The sequence below is a fragment of the Hakea prostrata genome, chromosome 8 (assembly GCF_041222555.1).
Source record: "Hakea prostrata isolate BN-2017 chromosome 8, UWA_Hpros_2, whole genome shotgun sequence".
Lineage (NCBI taxonomy): Eukaryota > Viridiplantae > Streptophyta > Magnoliopsida > Proteales > Proteaceae > Hakea > Hakea prostrata.
In genome coordinates, this window is record NC_142607.1 from 10485052 (window position 1) to 10500671 (window position 15620).

At 39.2% G+C, this 15620-nt stretch overlaps 1 protein-coding gene across 1 annotated transcript; it reads left to right on the forward strand.

Annotated features, from left to right (window-relative positions):
* The first annotated feature begins 1877 nt into the window (after positions 1-1877).
* LOC149006817 (uncharacterized) lies at positions 1878-15620 on the forward strand. Its single transcript, XM_089165268.1, has 4 exons — positions 1878-2821; positions 2937-3121; positions 14132-14206; positions 14326-15620. The coding sequence occupies exons 1-4, from the start codon at positions 2125-2127 to the stop codon at positions 14722-14724; spliced, it is 1356 nt and encodes a 451-aa protein (XP_089021394.1). The 5' UTR covers positions 1878-2124; the 3' UTR covers positions 14725-15620.

Consider the following 15620-nt stretch of genomic DNA (forward strand, 5'->3'; position numbering starts at 1 on the left):
GTTGATTACAAAAAAAAAAAAAAAAAAAGAAAAGGGAGGGGGCGGGGTTTTGGGGGAAAGGGGGAATTAAATTTCACTTCTTTTTCACCATTTGTTTACAGAAATTTTTTTACTTCATTATATTTGACACCTCTGTCAAAATAGACATTTCATCTGTCAACATAGTATCACGGGGTTATGTTCTTTATTAGGGTTGCAACAGGATCGGGTGGACGCGAGTCCTTGGCCCTGGATACGAAACAATGTATAATTTCATATTGTTGACATACTAATTAATAGGTAGTAGGTAGTTCTAGTCAAACACTGAACACTGGATCGATCCTAACCTGCCTCTCAGGTCTAGGACCACGGGGGATAAACTTTTTTTTGGAAAAACCATAGGGGATAAACTTACATCACCATTTGTTATCCAATGAGCTGGACGAGTTTTTACTCTTGGGAGTACCATTATGATATTGTTAAGAGAAGTCATGCCGGACCACACCTCATGAAAGGCATCCCCCTTAGCTCACTTAGTAAAGCTGGATCGTTTTTTCTCTATAGCATGTTGGCCTTAACCTATGTAGGCATTTGATTACCTCGTGAATTCAGCGCCTAACCTTTTGTAGGTATTTCTTATAGCCCATCAAGACGAGAGACAATCTAGTCGTTGGGTGAAGAACGAGAAGGAGGTGGTACAAGTTTTCAATGCTGAGTTGTCTAGTTGTGTTTGAATATTCCAACCCCCCTCCCCCTCTCCCTGAGTCTGGATCATCTATGCCTCCGGGCAACCACACATCACGGTAGGGCCCACAAGCACAGAGTGCACCCTCGACGGAGATGATCCGGACTCCCCCAAAACCAAAAAAAAACCCCTCTTTCCAAACCGTGCAAAGTGCATACATTGCAAAGACGTCCATACCATTTTGTGCACGTTTTAGGACTCTTCCAACTAATGATTGGAATTCAAATATTTTTCCAATATGACCAAATTGCCCCTAAAATGACTAATAACCAAAATACCCCTTATAAGTCATCCTATTTTCACTCGTACCCCACCTATCCTGCACCTCAATCTATTTGCACCAAAGCCCTATTGCCCACCATACACGAACGGAAACTGCACTCCTACCCGTCCACACAAACCCAACCTCCCCGCGCGCCTAGCCCCCACCCCTTGTTGAAGCACCCCGTGCTGGGTATTGGGGGGATAACTATTTACTAATATGGGGTTTCATCCCTAGCCTCAAAAAAAATCTGAATCCTTAATCTCATATTATGATGTGTCGTTTTTACCAACTGAACGAACCTCTTCAAATTAAACTGAGATAATGTTATGCTGTGAATCTTCTTAAAGAGAGGAATGCCTTCAAGAATATGGACACAAGTGAGGCATGGTTGTCATTAGCTAATAGCCCAAGGTGGGGGTTAAGTCTGACAATGAGTGCAACTTTTGTGTTTAGTTGCCACCATTGAGTTTGGAACTCTAAACAAAATGTCATCGTTAATCGTTAAGCCGAAGTAAAATGACGACAACATCAAATCATCACGCCCCTTATGCTTTGGTGGCATATGTGCTATAAGGGATGGGACAAATATTCTAAAAGAGTGAGCTAACTCTAGAAACCTGTCCTCAATTTATAAGCTGCAATCCGACTGCATGAAATCGAAATCTCTAGTAATCGTTGGTCATCCCTATGGTGATGCATTCATTCCCAGGCCAGGCCTTGTATGCACTAGCTATCATACTATGGGCATTTTCTTAGAATTAAGGGCTCACTCTCTTTCGTGCGAGTTAGGTCTGATGTAATTTTTTTGCAATTATAGGGGTTTATATATAATTTACCAAAATAATAATAGAATTAATTTAAAAAGCCAAACCGATTTTATTTATTTTAATGCTTCTCCTCTCATCAAAATACCATCAACTTCCGGCTCCGTTTCGCCGTCATCTTGCGTCTTCCGTACCCTCTCGGGCCGTCTTCCTCCGTCGCTCGCTCTTCCTTGAGGTAGAGGCTAATCGTCTCTCTCTCTCTCTCTCCCTCTCCTGCCGCGCACTATCAAGTAACAGAACCGAAGCAAAGCGCGGAAGAGAAGAGGAACGAAGGGAGTGAGGTTCCTTCGTAGCAGTCGGTCCCAGCAACAATGGCGGCCTCTGCAGCCTCAGAAGTATCAGAGGGTCCAGTCCTTTCTCTCATGACCAAGCGTCTTCGTAATCTGAAGAAGAAATACAACCGAATCATTCAGATGGAAGAGAGTATTGCTCAGGGCAAAGCCATCAATAAGGAGCAAGAGGAAGTTCTACGTTCCAAACCTGGCCTTCTCGTTCTCATCGAGGAGTACGAGAAGCTCAGGCAACCCCTGTCATCCGCCCTTCAAGAAGAGCTCGACCTTGCCCTTCAACGCCATGAGGTCTCTGCTCCTCCCCCTCCTGAGATCGACAATACCATCAACGATACCCAAGACGACACGGACGAGAGCAGTGAACCCCAGAAAACGAGTTCCCAAGGCGGCGACGATACTCCCATTGAGGATCTGTTGAAACTGCTTTACTTCGGGTGTTTGTTCGATGTGAAGCTTCAGAGTGATTTCACCTCAACCATGCTCACCAGAACTCACGAACGTGGCTGCTGCTTGACTTACGATTATGTTACCGATGAAGCCACCGATCTCCTTGGGGAGAGGGATTTGGATTTAATTTCTGAGCTTGGTAGTCTCGTGATTTCCCGTCCTCTTCATTCCGGCCTTTCCCACAAGAACGCCCTTCAGAGCTGTGCGGAGCATGCTAGGCGTTGGCTTGATAATTCGGATCAGCCTATTGAACCCGAAGCTGCCATTACCTGTATGTATCTGTTATGGGAAGTTTCTCTGCTTTAACATTGCATCTCTGATTTCTCGTCTTACTGAACTGTATATTCGATCTTATATAGCTGATCGCAAAATGTAATTTTTTTTAGATGCTGGATTGAGGGAGCGGCTAAACAAGATTTTGGCGTCAGATTACTTTACCACGACACCAGAGATGAAGGCTCCGGTGGAAGTGGTTGCTGCAGCGGGAAAGTATGTTCCTTGTCAGGTGCCTATGCAAGACTCGCCGGTTCCTATCCAGGTCGAGGGTGCATACACACAATACCAGCAGAAGGTGAAACTCTTCCTTCCTTCAAATATGCTTGTTTTATGTTCATAGCACTTGTTTTTATTACTGATGTGTTGGTGACGCTCTTCATAATGGCAAAGGTTCACAAGACAAACTACATAAAATGATTTATTTTTGATCATCCACATGTCAATAGAGTTCCTTCAATGGCAAAGTTTGCAAGACTAAGTCCATTAGTTACTAGATATTTTGTTCCGTTTCCACCTGATTTATGGATCTGCTTTCTTATTCTTGGGCATTGGACAAAAATGAAAATCCCGATTGCATGCTTTCAGATTCTTTCAGCTTGAAATGCCCGCTTCTTAATTTATGATCACATATTGGGGTCACTCATTTATTTTTGAATCTTTTGATCTTCTAAACAAGTGCTTGTTTCAGTGTTGGGATGCTGAATAATTTCTCATTTGAATACCCCTGTCAATAACTCTAAGGTATACTTTGGACTGATCAGCAGAAATTCTTTGAACCTGCCACTGCTGTTAAAGTCTACTCATCTGTATACAAACCAATCAAGCCGTAGAATTGCTGTGTTGATTCTGTTGATAATACACACTTACCTCTATTACCAAATCTATTTGTTGCTCAAAGGTCCAATTTTCTGTTCAATCAGTTTCTGATTTCTCCATAATATTTTGAAGGATATGGATTTAGACTTGTTGTATACATATTTTTTATCGTACTCATTTGTAGTTTGGCAGTTGCTATTGCTTTTGTCAATAGGGCATGGACTTGTACTGATACTCAGCCTATAGTTCATGCTTGTGGTTGAGCAAGTAATATGAAGATCACTCTCCCCAACCCCATACCCCAGCTAAAAATAATATTAGAAGTAACAATTAAAAGAAAGAAAGAATTGTCTGAAAATTGAGGGGGCTAACCTATAACCATATCATTTTGTGTCTAATATGGTTAGTTAGAGTGATATTCTCTTCATAATGCTACCCTTCCTAGTGTTCCTTTGTGTGCATCACGAGGTTTGATTAAAAGATATTGAGGTGCCAACCTTTTCAAGTGTAAGTATCTAACTGATTTTATTATTATTATTATTATTATTTTCATTTAAAAAGTTCTGTAACCATGCATAAAGTATTTAATTGAAGTCTTGATGTCTAAAAGTGGATGTTTCACTTAGTTTTGGGTATGGTAGGATATGGCTGATGTGCATCCTTTGATTGAAATGGGTAAATTTGAAGACTCTTTCTGGTTTTGCTGCAATATTTGCAGGCTCAAGAGTAATTACATTAAATTTCTGAGAGTTGGAAATATGTTTGTTCTTTCCAATTAATGCATTATTCAGATTTTGCTTTTTTGATAAACATTTGTACTTTGTGTAGTTATCAATACGTCACCTATGCTTTTCGATGCCTAGGCAGGTGCCCTGAATGCCTTGTTGGTGCTGCCTTGATTTCGGACCCTCTCCAAAATCCTTGGACCTTGGTCGCCTTGCTGCCTTGAGAACTATGGTAGTTGTTCTTTAGTTTTTGTTGTGAGTCCGGAATTCCTTGTAAGAATAGATACATGCCAAGAACACTGTTATGTCTGATTTCCTAAAAGAAAAAGAGGGGGAATTCACATTAGTCTAGTAAATGATACTGTCAGTTGGTATTCAAACACTTATGAACTAGGTAGTTTTTTGGGTACTTCCAGTAGTTTAATATTATTCATGGTGTGAACTTTCGCTCTTTAATTGAATGTTTGCCATACATCTGAGTCTTAAAAGGTAGAGTATTGGTTGATCAGATGTTGTATCCTTCAACCTTGAAGTTATTGGTTTGACCTTAGATTACTTGCTCAGTGTGTCCCCAGAAAATATTATATGAATGAGAACAATAGAAGAGAAAATTCTAGGATGCTAGTTGTGATTTGTGACTGCAATGTCACAAAAGAAAAAGCATGAAGCATGGGATGGTTGTGGTCCTCTTCCATTCTGTTGTTGGTTTTTGTATGAGATCGTTCCATTGGGTACATGTCACGGTTGTTTGAAGGGACATGCCATTGGGTTGGTAGTAGCTTGACTAGGGGTACATCTTCATCATGGGGTTAGTCTTAGAGTAGCTTGACTGGGGGTACATCTTCATCATGGGTTAGTCTTAGAGTAGCTTGACTACGGGTATATCTTCATTGAATTCCCTCTGACCATAGGTGCCAGTGTTCTTGTTGTGGGACTGCCCATTCTCTTCATTTATGAATGTTGTGTTGTTTGTGGGGAAAAAAAAGATGCCACTCTTTTTAAGAGTATCCAGATGAGAACCGCCCTTTGCTGCTTGTTCTTGGAGTGCTCCAATTCTTGTGGCTTAATAGGTAGAGATGATTGCTCAAGTCCCTGGATGGACTTTTTCCCACTGGCGGTGGCCTTCTCTGTCCTTGCTGTTAAATTCTTTCAGGATCCTGAAGCATGGGTTACTTTTGAGCATGTAGACTTTGATTGCATTTGCATTATTGTGTTATAATATACTTATTTTTTTCTGTGTTTTCTAGTGGACTTGCCCTAATGCGGGTTGAAGTATTGCAAAGGCTGACATCAGCAGTGCAAGTATTTTCATCAGGGATAAAGGGATAATGATGTTTAATGTAAAGTTAGGTCAAGTATAGAGAAGTGCAGCATCCAATGGCTTTGTCAAAAGCCCTTCTCAAAAAAGGCTGGCAGTTAGTAGCAATCTGCTCAAACAAAGGTAGATATTGAGCCCAAAACAGAGATCTCAGATCAGTTTAGAAAGATTTCACTACTGCAAACCAAGTATAGGCATAAGGTTGCTGTAAACAGACAACATAAGGTTATTTTTGGCCAAATAACTCAGCACCAGGTGATTCACACACAAAAAAAATAAAATAAAATAGCACCAGTTTGCTGGGAGCTAGGACATCTGAATGTTGTAGACCAAATAATTATGCATTGTTGCTGACTACCATCTTCATGGATGACATTGTTGCTGAGGCCGCAAAAACATAACATAATAAAAATTTCCAACTACTGACTTGAACACACAAGAATAATAGTATTCAATCACCCCTTCTTGGGCAAATAATGCATAGATAATATCCAACTAACAGACAATAATCTTCATTATCAAGAGCAGCCGCAAATAATCTCTAATAAAAGTAAAATAATCTCTAATCTTTTTCTCATATTAGTCAATATCAGTTAGACCAGATGTGAGTTAAATAATAATCTCCAAATCTGACAACCACCACACTGAAAAATGCATGCAACCCCTAATTGATGTGATCTATGGCTAATACCCTTGATTGGGTGTTATGGGGACCCTTCTAGGCGGGTGCATTCTATGTGGTAGTGCGCCTGGTGTGCACCACGAGGATTGCATCAGTTCGGATCCTAATAATCTCAGCCGTTAAAATGAAACATGTGCAGATTGAGATAACTTAAGTGAAATGAACCCTCTTAACTCAATCCAAATCGAACCATAACCGGTTTATCTTGAACCAAACCGACCAAAGTTTCATTTTATATTTGAAATAAAATCTTCTTGTCTCATGAATATCTGTGAACCCATCAATTTCTCTCGGATACATTACCTTTTTTTTAACATACAGTCCCTCCTTTAATAATATTCTTATTACACCCACATCAACTCATTCATTCTCTCTCTCTCTCTCGCTGCTTTTTTTGTGTGTGACTCTCTCTCTTCTTCTTATTTATTTATGTTTTCTTTTTCTTCTATTCCTGGTTTTGAGATCGAATAATGACAACTTCGTCTTCACCTAGCAGATCCTCAAAGCTTCACTGCAAACTCATTCCATTTCAAACCCTAATGAAAAAGAAAAAAAAGAACAAGAAGAACAAGAAAGAAAGAAGAACAAGAACAAGAAAGAAAACAACAAATCCCTGCTGGCTTTACGTATTAAAAGAGCACCACTGAACGATGAATCTGAAACAAAATTGACAGTTTTACAAGTATCTAAAAACAAAAAGCATGAAAGAAATAAGATTATTGAGGAGAGGAAGAGTATTTCTTCTACCTGTTTCTTAAAATGTTTTTCCTCCTTATTCCGAAGCCCCTCTCTCCCCCCCCCCTGGTCTCTCTCTCACACTCACTCTCTCACTCTCTCATGTTCAGAGTTCTTTGAACCTTGGGGGTGTTGATACTTTGAGTCTTGGGGGTCTTATTTTGATTCACAGTTTTTTCATCTGCCTTCTAAGGTTAGTGTTTGCAGAAGCTTTTGAATTGGTTTGCTGTTTCCCCCAAAAAAAATGTTATCTAAAGCTTGAATATCATTTGTGATTAATAGAGTTATTGATTCTTGGATTTGTACGGTCAGTGACATTAGTTGGGGGTTTGATTTTCTTGCGGGTTTGGGTTTAAGATTAGTTATACAGAAAAAGTTTGGTACCCAGTACTCTGTTTGCAAAATTAGGGTTTTTTGGCCGATGACTAGGAACAGTTCGATGAAGAAGAAGAGAGGTAGATTCCATCTGGTTTGGTTGGTTCAGGTTGGTTCAAGTTAAGAGGGTTCATTTCACTTTAGTTATCTCAGTCTGCACATGTTTCATTTTAACAGCAGAGATTATATGGATCCTAGCTGGGGACATTCTAGCAAAGCACACTAGGCGCACCACCATGTAGGACACACCAGCCTAGCAAGGTCCGTGTATCAGTCCATAAAAGTCAATCTTATTGAGGCAAGACAATTTTGTAATTTTCCAAGCAATCGCAAGTAGGAACTTTATTTGGGATTGTGGTGGGTCCAACTAAGGCCTAGTAGGTCAATATATAATGGCCTTGTAAAAAATAAGAAACTTTACTGGGCCACTTAGCAGGATAAAAAGGCAAAAGATGTAGTAGGAAGCATGGTAGAAGATCTCACTCTCGAGCGAGATCTCACCACCTTGAAAAATCGAGATCTTGACCATCTCAGTGAGATCTTGGTTGAGATATGCAATTTTTTGGCGTCAACTCGGTGGCCCATCTCAGTGGGTTTTACGGTCTCAATTGGGATGAAACTTGGTAGGCCTTTTGAACACATTGGTGGCCTTGGACTTATTAGAAAACAACCCTAAGTATGATTTCTAAGTCTATCCATAGTGTGAAATCAAAATATTGTAGGATTAGGGAATGCAAGGTTATACAAGATGTAATATAGAACCTTTAAGGCATCTAAATGAAAAGCAAGTGTATCAAATGCATCAAATAACTTAAATGTCATCAAATTCCATCAATATGAGTATCACAATCTCAATTTTCAAGAATAGAATAATAAAACTATACAATCATTAGAAGTTCTATATAATTTATTAAATCATAAGTTTATAAGACAAGCGGAGAATGATTGATCTTCTTTTGATATTGTAGATGTGCTAAGAGTAGTTGCAAGTGGAAGTCCAGCCAAAATCCGCATAAAAATGGCGAAAATTGAGAGTTCTAGTGAGATATGGCGAGATCCTGGGTGAGATATAGCGAGATCTCGAGCAAGATATCCCAACTCTCTTCTCTGGATCTCCATCTCGTCTTGCTTCTTTGAAAAAGCGAGTTATCTCGCGAGATCGCCCGTTATGATAAGAAGTAACATTATTATGTCGGGATTAAGCTTTAAAGGAAAACTAATTGAAGGATATGAGGAGATATGGATGATAAGAGGTGTAAGTGAGGAAAGCGGAGGTATAAAAAAAGGCATTGTAATTGTGGGAAAAATGTCTATTGTTTACATCCTTCTAACCCATCAACCCAAAGGTGGAATTCCATGAACCTGGATTTGAGTGAGAGGTCTGACTCGGTTGTAGCTCATTTTCTGAGGAATTCTGGATATCTCAATGCTTTACTAATTCCAATTTACAGTCTTACAAACTGACATCCCTGAAAATATTGAAGCAACCAGTTCAGTTATCCAATGCTTCATTCTTGCAGTCCTCATAAACCATGTCAAGAATAGGTTGCCACCAATAGAGAAATTGGCAAACCATGATACTCTTGATATCTGAAATTGAGACCAGCCAAATGTGCAAGGTAAAGATGGGTTGGAAATCAAGGCGGTAACCAAGTAGGAGAGTGTAGCTCAGCTACTTCTTTATGGCTTTGTCTCTCTTCTCAACATCGATTCAGCAGTGTATAGCAAAAAATAAAGCATAATAATAATAATAATAATAATAATAATAATAATAATAATAATAATAATAATAATAATAAAAGCAAAAAAAGTAATCAGTGGATCGTCTTCTACTTTTTTCAGTGAGAGCACATATCAAAGACCCAATGAGCATGAGCAACAATCAGCAGAATATGATACCAGATAAAAAACATTTTTTGGGTATTTTATTTTTTTATTTTTCTCTTTCAGGTTTGGATATAAACCTTTTCTCTTCTCAGTCTTGCAATATTTTTTAATGCCATAAAAAAAATTTAAGAACTTGAGAAAGCTGAACCAAGGAAGAAAAAGAAAAGAGAGGAATACAGAATCCATAGACCGAAGACAGAGTTTGTGCCTGTCATGGGCTTAAATCCTTTATTTATAGAATTTATCCAAGTTGTCCTATTGTTGTTGCCCTAGAATGTATGAAGATCAACCAGAAGCCAGTTAGAATGGGTCAAAATTAATGTTTCTCTGGGATAATTGGAGATTAGGTTGAGATGGTTGGATAGGTGCTGATTTTGAGAATTCTCACATCTTGATTTGGGAGATGGTTGCGATGTTGTTAATCAGATAATAGTTAGTTTGTCCAGGAAATTTGGGGGATGGGGGTATGTTATGTTTGAGTGTCTATAGGAGATGAATTGATGGGATGGATTAAATTAATGTAATGCAGGGTGGGCAGCAAGGTGGGCAGCAGGTTGGGTTTTTTTTAAAGGCAGTTGGTTAGATGATTAATTCTAATTGATTATGATAAATAGGATGATGTTTCCCAAAGAATTAAAATAGGGTGTATGTAGTGCAGAGGTTTGTCCGGGGTCTTGTGTGATCGACGTATTCCATTAAAGCTTAAAGAAAAATTCTATAGGACTGTCGTTTGACCTGCTATGATGTACGGTGTAGAGTGTTGGGCTGTTAAAAAAATCATATAGACAAACTCAGTGTAGCAAAAATGAAATGCTAAGATGGATGAGTGGCAAAACTATGAAGGATTAGATAAGGAATGATCATATTAGAGTTGGTTTGGGAGTTGCTCCCATAAGTGATAAGCTTCAGGAATGTCGTTTGCAATGGCACAACCATGTTCAACGGAGACCTATAAATGCTCTTGGACGAAGAAGTGGTATAATATAGATTGAAGGAACTAGAAGAGCTAGGGGTAGACCTAAGATAACCTTAAGAGAAGTGGTGAGAAAGGATATGCATGGTTTAGGCCTTGTATCTAGCATGGCCTCAAACAAAATTGATTGGAAGGCAAGAATCCATGTAGCCAACCCCATTTAGTTGGGACAAGGCTTATTGTTGTTGATAAAGAGTCAATCTTGAACTTGAAAAAATCTTCCGAGTTCTTCAGCGATAGGAAGAGCTTTGATTAGAACCTCCTGGGTTTCATAGTCAAGGAATCAATTGGATATGCACACCAATCCCACTTAGGCTAGGTCACTCTTAGACTTGATCTCCAATGGAGAATAAAGGCTGCAGAAGTTCTTTCATAATCAACCTCATTTCCAATAAATGCCCCTGTTACAACCTTAAATAAGAGACGAAAATCAAATTTAGACCCCAATAAAAAAGGAAAGGTCTAACCAAATTTTAAATGTATTAGGTATCCTGAACGGACTGACTAGGAAAGTGAAATAGACTCATCAAAGTCTTAATTGAGCTCTAATAGACAATTAAAATAAAGCACTTAAATATTTCCTTAGGGTGTGCTTCTGTTCTGAAATGCATGTTCTTCATCTGAAACTTTTTTCCGCGCCATCTTTCCTGTTTCTATGCTAGATTTCTTGAGCCATAAAATGGTGTTTGGTAAACCTATTCTGTTTTATGGTAACCTCTTCAGAAACTGTTTCCAAAGGTAGAGGAAGAGAAAAAATGATGAAGAGTTGCAGATGTTTGCTCATCTCTCTTTGTTTGAGTTTCTGATTGATTTTTTTTTTGTGAACATGTGTTTTATTTGAAGACCTTTTTTGCACACCCCACGCCCACCTCTACCCCCACTCCCCCCAAAATAAGAAATAAAGCGTTTTGAAAATCAACGAAACAAGGTTTTTGATGTTTCCAAAATTACAGACTATTTCTGTTTCATTGGCACATTAAAAAAGCTGGGTATTATACCCAAGTGGATTCTGATTTGCTTTTCCACACTTCCACTAATGTCGAGAAGCACTAGAAAGGAACAAAAAATGATTATGTGCAATTAATTTGGCAAAGGAAATGTTCTAATGACTTGCATTATCACTGGTTCAATCCAGCAAAACCAGTTCATTCTTAAAGCATAAAATAATTAAGTATATATAAGCTATTTGTATGTAACTGAACTATCTATATTTTAGGCCTTGGATCCTGAGATCTTTCTCTAGCTTCTATTTGTGACACTGTAGGTAACCTGGTCTTTGGAGTGACTGTTCATAACCTTTGGGTTTTTTTTTTTTTTTGGGGGGGGGGGGGATCTTAGAAGAGGTCCAAGAGGGAGCTTCAACTCTAGGTCTTTTGACGTGATTTGGAAAGCCATTTGTATTGATGCATCCTCTAAGCTATAGCTGCTTCCCATCCCCCTATTGCGTACACCCCAAGAATGGGCTTATTGTTGTTACCTACGGTTTTGGCTTTACTTTTATGTCTTCAACCTGAAGAGCCCGTCCTCCCAGGCAAAAAATAAAAATAAAAATTATATATCATATATATATATATTCCCCTTCTTTTTCTCCTTTTTTTTGGGTTTTGATAATAAAATTTAATTCTCCCAAAAAAAAGTGGCATAGATGAAGTGGAGAGGTGCAATAGGAGTTCTATGTGATTGATGTATTCTTTAAAGTCCAAAGGATGTTCTATGTAACTGTTACACTGCTGACTATGATATATGGAGGAGGAATGCTAGGCAGTTAATTATAGGCTTACTGATAAGCTATGTGATGCAGAGATGAGGATGTTAAGATGATGCAGATCCAACACCCAGTTAGGCTTATTCCTAATAAGCCTATGGTTGGATTACACAGGCCATGGGCCTTTTGGTCCTTTGAGTCTGATGTGTACTGGGCCCCTTTGATGGCTCTAGAATGGTGTTTGGATGGTTGCATACATATTTAGTAGTAGTTAGTTTATTTTGTGTTTTAGAGTTGAAACATGGCCATTTAAGGTTTTTTTTTTTTTGGGGGGGGGGGGGGGTGTGGGAAGTGGTCAAATTCAAGTGAAGAACCGAAAGGTGTCCATTATGTTTCAAGTTGCCTTTTATTAGGTTCCTTTTACACATCCATGCATGAGAGGAATAGTTTTTACTTTTAAATTAGTTCTGAGTTAAGCTTAAAACTAGGCCATTTATTAGTCACTCCTGTTGTTAGGACCCATTCTATTCCAAATAGAATAGAACTCTACTTTGTAAGGCTGTTTCAGCCCCCATTTTATATGTCCATCAGCGTCATGGAAAATAAGATTATGACTTGGTTAATCATAATTTTCTGTGTAAATAGCTGGCTGGTGCCTTGCTCCTTTGTAAGAGACTGATCTAGTTTAAAGTCTAGATTGAGGCACCTTGGATCTAGTCCAAGTGTTGGGAGTCCATGGTGTTTAGAAGTCCAACATGAATCCGGATTTGGTGCTTGAAGTCTTAAGACCCTTCGTTATGATTGTGGGTTCAATTGTCATCTTCATCCTCCTTTCTGCTCCCAATTCTTAAAATTTTGATTTCAATTTCATGCACGATGTCTACTAAACCTGCAAGCATTGATTTCTTAGGTTTAATAACTAAAGTTCCTCCTCTTTTTGAGAACCCATCCTACCTGGTAGTTCCCCACTCATCCTAATCACAGACCCTAACCCCCCCCCCCCCCCCTTAAGCCCTGATGACTTTGCAGTTAACCAACTCTAAAGTTTAGGAAACCTACTCAACCTTAGAATTGGCTTAAATTGCTGCCAGCTCTTCCTATAAGACTGCATATCATTCCCTTGAAGCTCCAGGCCATCCCCATCTGATCAATGAAACCCCAAGCCGTTTCTACCTGACAACTGAAATTCCTTTATTTTTGGTTCAGGTTCTATTAAGTTCCAGCCTTGGCCCTTTGTTGATCCCTTCAATTCAAAGCTACATGATAAGATAGATGTGCTAAAAACTAGAAGGATAAAGTAAGAAATGAGCGTATCCTGATTGTTCAGATATGATGTGGAATTGCTTTGATTAATGACAAGCTTCAGGAACGTTGTTGAGGTGGTCTGTCATACTCTTTTTCTTCTCCCCCCCCCCCCCCCCTTTTTTGGGGGAGGGAGTAAAAGGTGATGTGTTGTATTGACAGAGGCCTACGGATGCCCCAGTAAGGAGTGATGATCCTGATTGAAGTAGCTAAAAGAGGTAAGGATGGGCCTAAAATGACCATGGGGATGTGAGGAAGGACATACAAGGTTTAGGTCTTCTTTCTATGTATGAGCCAGGATAGAGCCTATCGGAGAAGGATTATTGATCAGGGCTTCTTTTGACTTGCTGTGTCTATTTTTCTTTTTATATCCATACCTCTTTCCATCTTTGCATTCCCCCCATTTCCTTTTATTCGGGCAGAAAACCCGCCCAAAAAAAGATTAAATTACAGAATGCACGCTTTGGTGAGGTTGCATGCTTTAGTGCCCTAAATTACAAATTGTACACTCAAAATTAGAAGTTGCAAGCTCATCACTTTTCATCAAAGATTCTGTTAAGTTAGGAACGAAATGTCCATATTGCCCTTGTTATGGTATAATGACCAATTGACCCCCATTTAAACTCTCTCACACCCATTTAAACACATGCTTGGCTATATATCCTGCTATTTATTATAGTCCAAAAGCACAGAGGAGAATCTGTCTGTATATCTATTTTCTATGAAGGATAAGTATGATTTGTGTGTTGGTTTATTCAACTCTCCTGACTGTAGCATGCTCTGGCAGGATGAAGAGCCAACCAACTTTGAAGGACAGGAAACTAATGATGATCAGTTGAGTCCTGATGAGGAACTTCCCAAGGTGGTCTTTAATTGCTAATAGAGAATGTATCACTTGCAAGAACTGGATACAGTATTGAGTATTACAGACTTTTGGCTCTCTTATACTGGTGGCTAATTTGGGAAATTTTAATTTCATAGAATGAACCAGAGCCGGCTAATACTGCAGAAGTTACATCAGCCCAACAGCAACAACAGGCACAAGGAGATGTGGAGGATCAGAATCAGAGGGAGGTGGAGTTAAAAGAGCAACAGTACGTTCCTCGGAGGGCATTTCAGAATCAGAGAGGCAACCGTGGTGGTGGTGGTGGTGGCCGCAGGGGTTACGGTAATGGCCGTGGGGGTCGAAGTAGCAGGGGTGGTGTCGGGTACCAGAACGGTCAGAACCAATATTACGACCAGCAGCCTGGAAACTATTATTCTAGAAACTACAATAGCAGGGGAAGAGGGGCAAGGGCTTCAGGTGGGCAGAACTACAACATTCATGGATTAGCAGCTCATGGTGGTCTCAACCAGGCAAATGTTAATTTAGGTTCATGATCTAGCTGGTAGATTATTTTATCTCACCTGCTTTCTGATTTTGTGGGGGTTGTATCATCTGAAACAGTGAATTATTTAGAAGGTGGCTGTGGTTAATTTACTCTCCCTGATGCATCTTGTAGTTGGGTCAAGGGGGTGTTTCATGTGAAAGGAACTTGGAAGGACCTTCTAATTAACAATTTAGACCTCACATTATTTTTATGTTGTCTGCAAGACGACTAATCAGAAGATTGGAAGCAGGGTTTCAAAAGTTATGGACTTTGATCAATTCTGAGTAGATGTTGCATGTGTTTGATTTTTGGCCACTTTTCTTTACTCCCCTATGCTTCTGTAATTACTACTCTCCTGCCAGAATAACCTTCATGATTTCACCTGATGAAGTACTCATCTCCTGTTTCTGTGAAATAGGAGTTTTTCTTTTTTCCCCTTCTTTTAGTAGGGGAATTATAAAGAAGGAGAAGTTATTCAGTTTTATCAATGAAACCCCGATTTGAGTTGGCACTTGATGTCACATTTTTAAAGCCCCTTTCTTTATGGTGTACCTAGCCTAATAGAGTTTCCCCAGTTTATTGTTCCCTTCAGTTTGCCCACTTGCATTCTGTTTGTGACATTGTAATTCAGATGCAGGGTTTTAATTCACGGCATAGTCTACTTCAGATAATTTGATTTGAGTGCATATAATTGATTCAAGATTTCAGTAGGCCATTGTTTTAAGCTGTCATTACAGGTAATGAATGAAATGTAATGTAATACTTCACTATTTGTTTTATGGTAGTACATGAGTTAGCCATGCTATGATGGATCAGAGAATCAACTCATTAGTATAATTAAGGTTGAAGCTGTATGTTTCACTGTACATATTAATGGGTTCAGATTCATCTACTTCTTGGGTATTG

Excerpts from the sequence above, each read along its gene's own strand:
- LOC149006817 (XM_089165268.1), top strand. The coding sequence starts at position 2,125 with ATGGCGGCCTCTGCAGCCTCAGAAGTATCAGAGGGTCCAGTCCTTTCT. Across the intron at positions 2,822-2,936 it reads ACCCGAAGCTGCCATTACCT|ATGCTGGATTGAGGGAGCGG; the intron begins GTATGTATCTGT and ends AATTTTTTTTAG. Across the intron at positions 14,207-14,325 it reads CTGATGAGGAACTTCCCAAG|AATGAACCAGAGCCGGCTAA; the intron begins GTGGTCTTTAAT and ends TTAATTTCATAG.